At 36.7% G+C, this 15197-nt stretch overlaps 1 protein-coding gene across 3 annotated transcripts in view; it reads left to right on the top strand.

Moving 5' to 3' along the window:
• Window positions 1-267: 267 nt before the first annotated feature.
• WDR26 (WD repeat domain 26) overlaps window positions 268-15197 on the top strand; it is a 44242-nt gene continuing 29312 nt past the window's right edge. For 2 of the 3 annotated variants that reach the window (XM_008065162.1, XM_021716106.1), the window contains exons 1-5: window positions 268-364; window positions 465-569; window positions 7118-7254; window positions 11540-11637; window positions 12714-12870. In XM_008065162.1, the coding sequence (XP_008063353.1) occupies window positions 284-364; window positions 465-569; window positions 7118-7254; window positions 11540-11637; window positions 12714-12870 (578 nt within the window). In that variant the 5' untranslated portion in view covers window positions 268-283. The remainder of the gene's footprint in view (window positions 365-464; window positions 570-7117; window positions 7255-11539; window positions 11638-12713; window positions 12871-15197) is intronic. The other variant, XM_008065163.1, reaches the window with a different exon arrangement.

The raw sequence follows: 15197 nt of genomic DNA, 5'->3' as shown, positions 1-15197 counted from the left end.
CTTCTGAGACATTAAACAGCAAAAGTAGGAAGAACTTATTTTGATTCTTGTTTCAGGAAAGTCTTTTAACTTGACTAGGGATAAATGTAGTTGGCAGTTTTAAATCAAGTTTATTTAACCAAGCACAATAAAGCTTATTTTTTTTTTCCTTCATCATGAGGCTAGCTTTAAAACTTTGAAACTGTTTTCATGGACATTAGTTTATTTGGAAGAGTAAAACCCTAAAGTTGGTCAGGTCTTTTTTACACTGTATCTCTCCTGCAGCCAGACTGTTGATCTCCTCATGCAAGAGTCAGGATGTCGTTTAGAACATCCTTCTGCTACCAAATTCCGAAATCATGTCATGGAAGGAGACTGGGATAAGGTAAAGTAGGGCATATAGAGCTGTGTGACTGCTGCTAAAATTACATATTGGATGTGCATTTTGTGACATTTCTGTTTTTCTTTTATACCGATTTTTACAGGCAGAAAATGACCTGAATGAACTAAAGCCTTTAGTGCATTCTCCTCATGCTATTGTGGTAAGAGGCGCACTTGAAATCTCTCAAACGTTGTTGGGAATAATTGTGGTAAATACACTTTTGTTCTTAGTTTCACATTTATGCTTATTTTAGTAGGTTATTGATAACTCTAGGCTCTCCTCTTATAAAAGCTAAGACCTTAAAGTAGTTAAATTTATAAAGTAGGATGAGTGTTTATGATGTTTTAAAGTATGAGTTTTGTTTTTAAAATCATGCGTAGTAAATGTGTTATCTGAACCTACTTTGTAAGTTAACCTCTACACAAATTATATTGAAAGATCTTCATGCTTTCAGTGCTACTAATAGGAGTTTTATGTTTATAGAGTTAAGGAGGATAAATTATACTTTTATACTATAATACTGAATGTGCAGCTAAAGAGAAATGTGTTTGAGTGTCTGTATATCCATACAGACTTAGGAAACTGATACATTAATTATCTTTTGTTAATATCTTTGATAATTATAGTTAATTCAAACCAACTCCATTGGTGTACTCACCATTTCCCATTCTTACATTCCAGTTGTGTGAATTGATAGTAAAGTTTGTATATGTATCAATCACTTTGGTGGAGGGTTTGTATGCAGATTTGACCATTGGGTCCTGCTTACTGGCCTTATTTCTCTGACAAGATCAGTTTAGTAGTTTAACTTATTAGCCTCTTTCATAAATCTTAATAAATCTTTTATACTGAAAGGCTTTAATTCTTTAGTAGATGGTGAGGGGAGAGGAAGGGATAAGTTTTTTCTAAGTACTGGTGATTGGAAACCATAGAGAATCAGCTGCTGGCTTCTAGCTGCTGGCTTTTAAACTTCTAGCTGATTCATTTGTTGTCAAAAGCAGTTTCCTGTCTGGTGGGGGAGGGCAAGAAGACAAATAGGAAGTGAAGTAGGGAAACCAGCTGTTTGTTAAATATTAGTAAATGACTGTTACATCTTGATTTTTTAAAGATTAAGTCAATCTTTTCTGCCTCTGTCTGTAAACTTATTAGAGCCTTGTGTTTCTCTGTTTTTCTTTTTTTTGGGAGATTTTATTACAAAAGAGTTTTCAACCTCTTAATATAATTCTATGCTATAGTATGATCCTAGAGAAATGGGCTTCAGGTGAATTAAAGGTCCAAACAAGCATGAACAAATACAGATTCTTTTAGATTAATTATATATTATTTTTATTCTTTCAGTAAAAACTTAAAATATTGACATTTTCACACTACTATTGAGTCATATGATTGATAATAAATTAACTTAGGAAATAATCAATTCCTAAGTAAACTTTAAAAATAAAGACAAGTTCAAATAGTTAAACATCTATAGTCAGTAATAACTAAAGTTTCCTCAATAAGTGTGTTTGGGGTTTTAAAAACTCAAGTATATTTTATTGGACAGTTTTTAAATATATTTTTAGCCCTGACAAAATGAACTAAAAGACAATTAAATGGTCAAAATAAGAATTGGGGTCCCTTTCCCAATGGGCAAATTAACACTGCTTGTGTGGTGACAATAAAGAACTTGCTGTACCCTGAATTGTACCCATTTTTGGAATTAAAATTACAAATAAATAAATAAAATTCAATTCTTAAAAAAAAAAAAATTTGCTGTAGACTAATTTAAAATGTGTACACTTTCTTGGAGATTGTTTTCCTTTATTAAGCCATACCAAAATTATATCTGTAATTTAGTAGCAAAAATGTTAATAGGTTCACTTTCTATTTATAGTAATTTGAGACTTCTGTATTGGATTTGGATCATGACTGTCTCATTAGAAACCTTCATTGGAAGCAACATATGAACTGAAGAAAAGTAGTTGTAGATAATAGGGAGAAATCCTTTCTTTTTACAGCCTTTTTGGTCTATAGCGCATTCTAGGATCTAATAATAGATGAAGATTAAATCTCTGGCTGAGCCTCCCTGCTGTCAAACTGTTTAGATATTTATTTATACAAAGAAAGGAGTCCCAACTTTTATCTCACTTTAAGCATTGATGAATCAATTGCTTTTAAAGATTGAGTTTAGCATTTTTTCTTTTTTTTTTTTTTGAGTTGGAGTCTCACTCTGTCATCCAGACTGGAGTGCAGTGGCCGCTCCCGGCCACCACAGCCTCGACCTGCTGGGCTCCGGCGATCCTTCCGCCTCAGCCTTCCAAGTAGCTGGAACTACAGGTGCACACTACCATACCCGGCTAGTTTTTGATTTATTGTAGAGATGAGGGCTCGCCAAGTTGCCCAGGTGGGTCTCGAACCCGCGTGCTCAGGCAATCCACTCACCTCAGCCTCCCAAAGTGCTGGGATTACAGGCTGAGCCACCGAGCCCGGGGGGTCTAGCATTTTTTGAAGTTGTTCTATACCTTTCTAATTGTGTTTAAATTTACTCCTCTCCCTCACCCTATCTCCAGAAGAGAAGAATCTAATATAAGCTTAAATTTGTAATACTATCTTAGAAGACAACTATTAGGGTTTTTAAAAACAGTTATTTTAATTGTATACCCAGACACATTTGATGACCTAGTCTAGACTAAAATTGCACTTTATGTTTTAAACCTGAATGTTTTTATTGACCCAGCTCACTCCCCCATGCCCCACCCCTTATTTTTAAATGGTTTCCAGTCAGATGATACTAGAAATAGCAGAAGTTGCTCTCATGAGTCAGCATTTTTTAGTTTGGGTTTAAATACGCTTAGCCGTGGCTGGACAATTTGGATGGGTATTTGAAACCAGTAACAGAAAACTTTAAGATATCTAAAAATGTTTGGTTCTTATCTTTTAATATAGAAATATGCTTAATAGGGAGAAAGTGAGCGGCTGCGGGAATGGTGGGTGCATAGGCTGGGGCAGCAGTCCTGAGGGCAGGAAATTTAAAAATAAAAAGAAATAGATGCTTAATAAATGTTCAAATATTGACTTGACATATAAAAACTCTAACAAGTATATTTTAAAATCAAATAGAGAAGAGTTTTGAGAGCCATGGCTTAAATGTAGTTTATTCCGCCTTTCTTCTGAGTCATAACTTGATTATAACCTCACTCCAGAGTTAGAACTACGACTAAGTTAGTTAGGAGACTGTCCTTGATAACTAGACTTTGAGTACCATAATTTTGAGTTTTTCTTTCATGTTGAGTTCAGTTTAATAATATAAGAGGAAAGGAAAGGATAAAAATTTAATATTGAGCAGGATAGGGGAGCAACAGCAGAATTTACAGTGTGAAACTATCTTAGCCACTTATCAGTTTCAGGTTTTTATTAGATATTAAAATAGAGAAGGAACTATTGCATGGCCCAAAGATGTTGAAAAATCATCAGAGAACAGAAACAATCTCTTAGAGGTCTAATTGGGAGTTGGAGAAAGATACAGAAAAGTTTATTTTCCCAACCTATTTTTAAGTTTTCTTCTTTATTAAGCTCAAGGTCTTTTAAATAAATATATAAATAAATTTAGTAGCTGGGCTTGGTGGCTCAGCCTGTAATCCCGCGCCTTTGGGAGGCTGAGGTGAGTGGATTGCCTGAGCCTGCGGGTTTGATACCCGCCTGGGCAACTTGGCGAGACCTCATCTCTACAATAAATCAAAAAATCAGCCAGGCATGGTAGCGCATGCCTGTAATTCCGGCTACTCGGAAGGCTGAGGCGGAAGGATCGCCGCAGCCCAGCAGGCGAGGCTGCGGTGGCCGGGAGCGGCCACTGCACTCCAGTCTGGGCGACCGAGTGAGGCTCCAATTCAAAAAAAAAAAAATTAAAATAAATAAATTTAGTAGAACCCTGTCCCTATCTCAGCAAGCTATAATTTTGCCTGATTTTTACAACTTAAGTAAATATTTAACATTATTTGTTAATTAAGAGGTCTTTTTTCTTGAGCTTCTGTTTACATTTTCGTGCCTTAAATTTGGGGAGTTAAAATACAGTGCTTACTCCGCATCCTTATCATATATGTCAAATACTTGAACTGACTTTCTTGAGGGAATAAACATTTTCTCTTTCAAACAAATCTCTAGCTGTTTTTGGCCAGCAGCATTTTAGTTGCCATGTATAATACCAGGATTTGATATCTGTTTGAGGATATTCTTGGTCTTAATTTGGATAAAATGATTCATAGAGAAATACTCTTGTGCTACTTTTATAACATTCCCTGCATATACAGAAATAGGTGTTTATATTGGCTTCTCTCAAAGTTTTGGTCTGCCTTCCTCTTCTCTCTGCTCTGCCTCTGCAGAGCATAGAAAGAGAATATAACATGTTCTATAGAGATCTTAGTGGAGAAATAAAGGGGGAAATAGTACTTCGTGCACTAACCCTATACTCTTTGGAATGGTGGAAAGGATGGACATAGGACCTAATGATTGATACCAAAAAATAAATATTAAGTAAATAAAAGATTTGCCTTGAATTTTAAAAAATCCCCCAAATTCCCAATACTAAAGAAATTTAGTGAAGAAATTACATCATATGCCCTGACTAGTTCCAACATGTGGCATTTAAATGAAAAAATTATGCAACTAAATATGAGTTACAAATTTGAATTACTAAATGAAATGAACCTTAACAGTGTATTGAAAAATGGAATATATGAGGTCTTCCTTTCATAAATAATTGAATTTTTTTCAGAAGGTAAAATGATGAGACTATTTAGAAAAACTTCAAATATAAAATCCTTTGATTTTTGTTTTTTTAAGATTTTCTGTTTTGCTTTTAGTTTTTGTTACCTGATGGACTTCAGAGTATTTCTAATTTAACATATAAAGGTTAACGTCAGGCTACATGTACACCAGTGGACTTTTCAGGGCATCTTGGTAGATTAGTTCTGAAACATTCGTTAGTCAGTCTAATTTTGTGTGTAAAATTTGCTGAGTGTAAGTAGACTTGTAGAGTTATACAGGAGCTTGTCTCAGTTTGAAGTTTTTTCTGATCTTCACCTATAGACTTAACGTTAGATTATTATCAGACATAAGCAATGTATCTTACAAAGGAGGTATTTAAATATATATATGCCTGACTTAAAAATGAGAGGATTTATTTTTTTTTACTTTCTCTAGAAGCTATTTCTTTTTTTTTTTGATTTGGAGTCTTACTGGAGTGCAGTGGCCGCTTCCAGCCACCACAGCCTCGACCTGCTGGGTTCCGGCGATCCTTCTGCCTCAGCCTTCTGAGTAGCCAGAATTACAGGCGCGTGCTACCACGCCCAGCTGATTTTTTGATTTATTGTAGAGATGAGGTCTCGCTGTTCAGGCGGGTCTCGAACCCGCGGGCTCAGGCAATCCACTCACCTCAACCTCCCAAAGGCGCGGGATTACAGGCTGAGCCACCGACCCCGGCTTAGAAGCTATTTCTATAAGCTTGTAGTTTATGCCTCTCTCCTAAATACTCCTTGATAGGAAATCTTACCGAGCAGTGTATTATATTCGTAATTCTGCAAATAAATGGTAATTCTGCCATACCATTTTGTGATAGCGGTATATTTTTTGGTGATTTAAAGTAAGCATCTTACTGAAGAAGAAAAAGTTGTAATTTAGATTTTAATTTTAAGTGGACTTGAGATCTTTACCACTGAATACCTTGAAGTTTCTAAATATGACTACCATTTCCTGCCTATTAACTTATCTACTTAAATCAGTTGGCTTGCTCAAGCTCCACAAGTAGCAAATAGGATGACAAGGTCCCTCCAAGCAATGGTGCTTAATTATGTTTAAGATTTAAAAGAGATTTCAAACATGATATTAGTAAACATTTTTTCTCTTGTAAAAAAATGCAAAGATTGTGATGATTACTTTCAAGATAAAAGCAAAATAATAAAGTAACATTAAAGAGTATTAAAGTCAAACAGTTCTGAAGGAAATTAAATGTGAAAGTGCTTCACAGTAAGCTAGCAAGTGGTTTGTCCTTTTGGGGAGAAGAGCTGATCAATAATCAGATTGTTATAAATACAAGTATTGAATCTTTTTAAAGATCTTTTAAGTTCAACCTTCTAATGTAGTCATCACTTTACAGCCTCCTAGGAGAGAGTGAGGTCCATCAAGCTCATAGGAAATTCAGTACACAACAAACCTGTAGTTCATTTGTTGGACAACTCTTCTGACTTTTGATAGGCCAAAATTGGACACTTTTCTACTTTTACCAGGTGTCTCTAATTTGCTTCTGATCTTCTTAGTCCCCCTTTCACATGGTGACTTGTAAATAATTTCTCCATTAACTGATTTTTCTTCAATCTTTTAAAAACTTGTTGCATAAAACCCCCCAGTGCCTTAGTATAAAAGTCAGAATTTAAAAAAAACAAACTTTGAGTACTTGGAATAGTTCTAAATTTTCATACAAGAAATAAAATTGTAGGGGAATGTTTTGAAAGGAGAACTCATTTTTCCTTGGTCACTGATGATCTTTTCTAATTTGAGATTATTTGTTCAAAAGAGAGTTTTAATAAGTTGTGGAATTGAGCAGTCACATTTAATTTACTGTGACTCTGTTAAACCAAAATATTTTGAGTCATCTTGAAGCTTTATGAAAAGTTATTTTCAAAGGGCATAGTAGAATGGTTTCTACTGTTCTGTTTAGGCACAAACATTTTCTGAAACTTCCATCAACTTTTTTCCCCTGACTGCTGCTTTCTGTCATGTCAGAGGATGAAGTTTTTGCTGCTGCAGCAGAAGTACCTAGAATACCTGGAGGATGGGAAGGTCCTGGAGGCACTTCAAGTTCTACGCTGTGAATTGACTCCGCTGAAATACAATACAGAGCGCATTCATGTTCTTAGTGGGTAAGGAAACTGACTTCTTAGACTCAGGTTGATGAAGAGGCTGTTAGTAATCTTATTCTACACTATGCCTTCATGTACTGTATACACATGACTCTTAGATTTATCCTCTCAACTGAACTCCCATTATGTATTGCTACTTTCACACTTGACAGTATTCACTTGGATATTTCATAGATGTTTCAAAGTGATACGTTCAAAACAAAATTAGTGATTCCAGTTGTACCTGCACCACTCATTCCGCCACTAAAGACCTATGCTTTCTCTAGTAAATGGCAAGGCCTTCTGCCCAGTTGCTCAAAGGAAAAACTTAAACTTTGTCCTTGCTTTATCTTTTAACTTTTAGATATATGACCTGACTCCAAAACATTCCAAATTTGTCCCATTTTACTTTATTTCCAAAATCTATAGCTTAGGTAATCCGTAGACATATCTCCTAGAATGTTGTAGTAGCTTCCTACTTAATTGCATTGCTTTTACTCTTAATCTCTTCAACAATACTTACTTACAGAGTAGCCAAAGAAATACACAAATAAAACTATAAATAAAGTAATTTCACTCCTTTGCTTAAAACCTTGCACTGGCTTTCCAGCACACTTGAAATAAAACCCCAAAGCTTCACTCAGGCTTGTAAGATTCCCAATCCTCTCCTGCTGTCTTTATCTTTTTTTTGAGTTGGGGTCTCACCCAGACTGAAGTGGCCGCTCCCAGCCACTGCAGCCTTGACTCGCTGGGCTCCAGCGATCCTTCCACCTCAGCCTTCCAAGTAACCAGAACTACAGGCGTGCGCTACCATGCCCGGCTGATTTTTGATTTATTGTAGAGATGAGGTCTCACCAAGTTGTCCAGGCGGGTCTTGAACCCGCGGGCTCAGACAATTCACTCACCTCAGCCTCCCAAAGCGCGGGATTACAGGCTAAGCCACCGAGCCTGGCTGTCTTTATCTTTAATGACACCAATGTTCCTTTTTTTTTTTTTGAGTTGGAGTTTCACTGTCACCCAGGCTGGAATACAGTGGCGCGCTCCCGGCCACTGCAGCCTTGACCTGCTGGGCTCCTGTGATCCTTCCACCTCAGCCTTCCAAGTAGCCAGAACTACAGGCGCACACTGCCATACCCACCTAATTTTTTATTTTATTGTGGAGATGAGGTCTTGCCAAGTTGCCCGGGCTGGTCTCAAACCCACAGGCTCAGGCAATCCACTCACCTCGGCCTCTCGAAGTGTTGGGATTATAAGCTGAGGACACTAATGTGCTTTCTGTTCTTTAATTTACCGTGCTTTAAGGTATTTGCACTGCCTGTCCCCTCCATGTTTAATGTACTTCCCTCAGTCTTTGCATAGCTGGACACAGTTCCCAGCCCAAGTGTCCTCTCTTGAAGATTTACCCACTGGGCATTCTCTGTTGCATTAATCTATTTTAATTTTTTTCTTTACAACATTTTCACTATATGATATGGCCCCAATATCTACAACAATATCTGATACATAATGAGTTTATAAATACAAATGATGAACAAAAGAATGGACCCAAGATAAGGGTCTATTCTTTGCAGATAAGGAAACTGAGCCTCAGAGAAGTTAAGTAACCAGTCCAAGGTAAAGCTATTAAATCAGAGAGCCAGCACTCAAAGCCTGATCTAAGTGGTTTGAGTCATTGGTCTTATCCCATCACCACATCTTGAAATAGTAAATGCAGCTGGGTATTTTGATATGGTGGCTGTCAGATAATCTTGTCTGATTACCTTTTCCATAAGGTACCTACTTTTTTTATTGCCTAAAGATCATCCACATGATAGATTTTTTCTGCTTTGGTAACAGAACATATAATTTAGTAGTATGTCTTTTATTCTGAATTGAACTTCAGCAATAGGTTTATCCCCTGAATTTTTCACATAAGGAAACGACTGAGAGTTGACAAGATGTGGAACTAGGATCAAAACCCAGGGCTTCTTTCTCTCAGTTCAGTGTCCTTTTACTTACCCTGTGACTTGCATAATCAGACATTCATTTAATACTTTAAGGTTTAACATGTATTTTCACGAGGGTACAGAAGCAATCATAAGTCACTTTTGCAAAATCTAAAAGTGACCATGCATGGTGACTTACGCCTATAATCCCAGTACTTTGGGAGGCGGAGGTGGGATGATTGCTTGAACCCAGTAGATTGAGACCAGCCTGAGCAACATAGTGAGACCTGGTCTCTACAAAAAATAAAAAAACTGGGGGTGGTAGCACATACCTATAGTCACGGCTACTTGGGAGGCTGATGCAAGAGGATCTCTTGAGCCCACGAGTTGGAAACTGGTGAGCTGTGATCCTGCCACTACACTCTAGTCTAGGCAACAGAGTGAGACCTTGCCTCCAAAAAAACAAACAAAAAAAATTTAAAAAGTGAACAATTTTTTCAGTCATTATTGATAATAAATTTTATTCCCAAAGTTATTTTAGAAACAAAATGTTCATGATCATCCAACTTCTTATATGGTGTTTTGAGCATAATTAGTTTTGCTATTTTTTTAAGTAGTTTTTTTCATCGCTGAGGCACAATTTATATACTAAATAGCAAGAGAACAAGTAGTTCTGTTGTTGGGTAAGAGGCTATTCAATAATTTAGAATCTAAGTGAAATAAACTTATTCAGTTAAGAAGAGGAGTCATGTTAACTGAGAGATTTCTGATAGTTATCATTTATTGAGCTTTGCCTATATAGCAGGTAGTAGACCAAGTACTCCATATACTTTATCTTAAATAATTCTCATTACCCTATTTAATATTCTTTTCACAAGTGAGAAGAACAGATATGTCTGGCATAGTACCAGACAAAATAGCAGGAGAGTTACTTGCCAGGTCTAGTCTCCATGTTTGAATAATACTTTCACTCTTTTAACTTTCAAAGCCCATTCTTTTGAGAAGAGCCAGAACCGGGTCAGGGTCACACTCCCAGCAGGGGGCCTTTATGTGTTCTCCTGAATCTGTGAACTTTAGCGTTTATTCAACCTTCACATATTGTAAGCAATAAAAATAGTTTCCCAGATGTGTGCTCTGGGATTTCAGTACTCTTCACAGGATGACACAAGGATGATTATCCAGTTATATCATTTTTTGAATGTTAATGATAAACTTTTGAAGGTATATTGTTTTTGTTTAATTAACTTAGTATAAATGTCTTTGAAGTTTTTTTTTTTTTTTTTTGAGTTGGAGTCTCACTCTGTCACCTAGACTGGAGTGCAGTGGCCACTCCCGACCACTGCAGCCTCTACCTGCTGGGCTCCGGCGATCCTTCTGTCTCTGCCTTCCAAGTAGCTGGAACTACAGACATGCGCTACCACACCCGGCTAATTTTTTTGATTTATTGTAGAGATGAGGTCTCACCAAGTTGCCCAGGCGGGTCTTGAACCCGCGGGTTCAGGCAATCCACTCACCTCAGCCTCCCAAAGCGCGGGATTCCAGGCTGAGCCACTGGGCCTGGCTGTCTTCGAAGTTTTTTGAGTTTTGTTTTACTGTTTAGAAGCCATTAACTTAGCATAGTGGTTGAGAGCAAGTTCTGTAGCTAGAGTCCCTGGATTCATATTCCTATTTTGCCTCTATTAACCCTATACCAGTTACTTAAGCTTTCTGTGCCTTGGTTTCTTGACTTATAAAAATAGAATAATAGATCAGTATGGTGGCTCATGCCTGTAATCCCAGCACTTTGAGAAGTCAAAGCAGGAGGATCACATGAGCCCATAAGTTTGATACCAGCTTGGGCCACATAGCTAGACCTCGTCTCTACAAAATGTAAAAATTAGGAGGGCATGGTAACGTGTGCCTGTATTCCCAGCTTCTGGGACAGGATTACCTGAGTCCAGGAGGTCGCAGCTGTGGGAAGCCATGATGATGCCACTGCACTCAAGCCTGGGTGACAGAGTGAGACCTGACTCAAAAAAAAAGAATAATAATACTTACTTTGTACATGGTTGTTATGAAGACTAAATGAAGTAATATATGTTCAGTGCTTAGAACAGAGTCTGGCACACAAATAAGTGCTATTAATACATATGTAATATATGACACCACAAAAGTATATTCTATTAATAGATAACAATATATATTTAGCTATTATTGTTACTTTACATTTTAGTAATTATGTGCAGGTGCCAGGTTGTATTAATGAATTGGAACCACTGTAGAAATTTCTTTTTGGTATGTATTAGTAAGAACTAGATAACCAAATTGTCAATATTTTTCAGTCATATATATTTCTAAGAAAAGGGTTTGATATTTGTTGGCTTTCTTCGTTGTGTTTTTAGGTATCTGATGTGTAGCCATGCAGAAGACCTACGTGCAAAAGCGGAATGGGAAGGAAAAGGGACAGCTTCCCGATCTAAACTGTTAGACAAACTTCAGAGTAAGAGTCTTAATTTTTGATGTTGTTTTCTCTTAGATTAGAAATCGACATTTTGGATCAATTAGAAAGACTTTTATCTAGACATACTTTTATTGAGTGGTTATAGAAAAAGAGAGGGGATATATTAAGAAGCACTTTAAACCAAAGATTCGCAGACTTTGTCACAGAGTCTAAGCAGCTAACCTCAAGTGTCAGTGAAAGGGTGATGGTCACAGAGCAGTTCTCTGTTCATTTGTATTATGTAGTGATGTTCCTTAAGATTTTGTTTAGGGGAGAAGTGCTGTGGTTAAAGAAAAAATATGTAAACCACAGCTTAAAGTCACTAGTGTTTTAAAAATTTTGTTGATTTCAGTAGAGAGGCCCAGATTGCTTTAGGTAAATTGTTATACTCTTCCATAGACATGTTCTGTTATTTCCAAATTGTAATGGGGTTTCAATTTTGCCATATTTTAATTTAAAAGACCTTCTCTCTGGTTAAATCATACTGTTCTATAGTTTTCATGTTGAGATGAGAGTAGCGATCCTAAAAATCAGAAAGCCATGTGGTTGGGGAGGCATAAAACATTCAGAGATTGTAATGGGTTGGTATTGATGTCAAAACACCAGTTATTCCCTGAATTTCCACAGTATACATGGCATTAGGGGCAATTTGATGGAAACTGAACTTGGTCTGTTTCAGCATTTTGCCAGAATTTTACTCTTTGTTAAGTGGAGATTTTTCTTATACCCATTCTCCTTCTGGTATATAATCATTGTTAGATTTTCTTTTCATTGTTTTCTTTTTCTACATTTTTTTGTTGTTGGCCTTTGTCCCTTCTCTTCCCCAGAAAATCCACATACAAAATAAAGCCCTCTTTCCCAAGGATATCCAGTTCTAGTGGAAACATAGATGTAACTGCTGACAAGTATTCATAAAGCTCATGTTATATCACACCACCCAGAACTTCTCTGTATAAGGGACATGATATTATTGGGGTAATGGACAAATATAGCAGAAGAGGAGCAAATGTCTTAAATAAACATTGACAGTTTATTATTATCTTTATTTCTCTTCTTTAAAATATCTTTTATTAAAGCCTATTTACCACCATCAGTGATGCTTCCCCCACGGCGTTTACAGACTCTCCTGCGGCAGGCGGTGGAACTACAAAGGGATCGGTGCCTATATCACAATACCAAACTTGATAATAATCTAGATTCTGTGTCTCTGCTTATAGATCATGTTTGTAGTAGGTAAGAGGAAAACTTCTTATATTCTGGAGTAGGCTAACATTTTACAAACTCAGTTATGAACTTTATTTTTTTGCCAAGACCATTTTATAAGCAATGAACTTTATTAAAATATTTTCCTTTTTAGAGTTTTATCCTATAACTATGTAATTCATGTCTGGTTTAGCATTTCTTCACAAGTAAAGCTAGAACTACTAAAGTTGAGATTTAAGAGACATTTGTATATGTTTATATAGTAAACTACACCTTGAGAATTGAAGCTGGGAAGCCAGTTTTTCCTTGTTAATAGGTTTGGTTAGTCATTTTTTGTTTTGACAGTTTACCTATGGCTCAAACTTTTTTTCTGTCCATAAAAATCATATTCCTAAATGAAAGCTCTGCTGAAAGGTCTCTAAAAGTGGTTAGAATAATAGTTATTAACTTTCTGGTTTGGGTTTTGTTATATGCTTGTACATAATTTAACTTGTAGAAATTCAGGCTTCCCTTTTGATACTAGGAATATTTTGTGTAAACATGTCTCTTAATTTTAAGATACCAAAAACCAAATTGTCAGATCTTTCAAACTCTAGGAAGGAAGTGATTTGGGTCCGGTGAAAGGACACAAACCACAATAGTTGCAGTGTACATGCTCAATTGTTTCAGCCAAAGATCGTCAGAGAACTAATGAAAGCATAAACAAGAAGGACAAAAGTATATAAGCTTGTGAGGCCTTTGGATGAAGAACTTCTGAATAACCATAAAATAATGTATATGTACACATCTGTACTTTGATTTAAAATAACTTTTTAGGTGTGTATAAACTGCTTTCATATGTAACTGAGTTTTCACCTCACACTGAGTTTTTGCAGCAAAAACATAATAACTGTTTGAGATATTGGTCTTAAATGTTACTTAAGTGTTGCCAGTCACGGTGGCTCATACCTGTAATCTCAGCACTTTGGGAGGTGGAGATGAGAGGATTGCCATGGAATCCAGGGGTTAGAGACCAGCCTGGGCAACTTGGCGAGACCTTGTCTCTACAATAAATCAAAAAATTAACCAGGCATGGTGGCGTGCACCTGTAGTTGCATCTACTTGGAAGGCTGAGGTGGAAGGATTGCCTGAGCCCAGCAGCTTGAGGCTGCAGTGGATGTGAGCATACTATTGCACTCCAGCATGGCCAACAGAGTGAGACTGATTTTAAAAAATTGCTTAAATATCAATTTTATCTTACAGTGTTATATTATTACTGGTGCATATCTTAATTTTTTTTAATTTTAAATATTTTACAAGAAAGTGATTAGAAATGCTTGTCTCTTATCCCTTTTTTCTCTTGAATATTGTTCTTTGACTTACCTCTGAGAATGTTTAAATCTTTTTATTTAAATTGAATAGAAATGGAAGGAGATAATAGGTTAAAAGGTTGTATAGTTTCATGTTTCATAGTTCCGTTAGGGTATTAGCATTGTTAAAATTAAGGCACTTTTGAACCTTTATCTTTTTTGCTGGAGGGGGTTCGTAAATGTATTGCTGTTGGAATACATTGAAAAGTGATGACTAGACATTATGGTTCAAGCGGTATCAACAGATTTAAGAGCTTGTCTTCCTGTTTGGAAACTGAAATCTATGGGAATGTGACCTGTATTTGTCCCGAAGTGCTTTAACTTCTATATCAGTACCTATGAAACTAAATTATGAAAAATATTTAGTCTAATTTTTCCAAATCTCAGATCAGGGACCAGGCTTCCATAAGCCTATGCAGAAAAGCACTCAACAGTTTTACATAGAAATGAAAGCAATCTTGTTCTTCAGAAATAACCATTGATTAGAAGATCTCTATAATCTGAAACAGAACTTTGATTCTGTGTTCCTCCTAGTTGTCACTTTTTCTCTCTCTGCTTTAGAACTAACTTCTTGAAAGCATTGCTTTGTTACTATACAGTCACAATGTCTGTCCTTTCCATTACTTTTCAGATTTCTGTTGTTTTGCGGCTTGTATAGCTAATATGCCAGAATTGTTTGATGTTGGTGAGGAACACCTCTTTATTCAATCAATGGATACTTTCCAGCCTATGTCTTTTTTTTTTTTTTTTTGAGTTGGAGTCTCACTCTGTCGCCCAGACTGGAGTGCAGTGGCGGGTCCCGGCCACTGCAGCCTCGACCCGCAGGGCTCTGGTGATCCTTCCACTCAGCCTCCCGAGTAGCTACCACACCCGGCTAATTTTTTTGATTTTTTGTTGAGATGAGGTCTCGCCAAGTTGCCCAGACGGGTCTCGAACCCTCGGCCTCCCAAAGCACTGGAATTACAGACTGAGCCACCGAGCCCGGCCTTTTTTTTTTTTTTTTTAAAC

This window comes from Carlito syrichta, unplaced genomic scaffold (assembly GCF_000164805.1).
Source record: "Carlito syrichta isolate Samal-C Ts95f unplaced genomic scaffold, Tarsius_syrichta-2.0.1 Scaffold308169, whole genome shotgun sequence".
NCBI lineage: Eukaryota > Metazoa > Chordata > Mammalia > Primates > Tarsiidae > Carlito > Carlito syrichta.
This window is presented reverse-complemented; position numbering and strand designations above follow the sequence as displayed.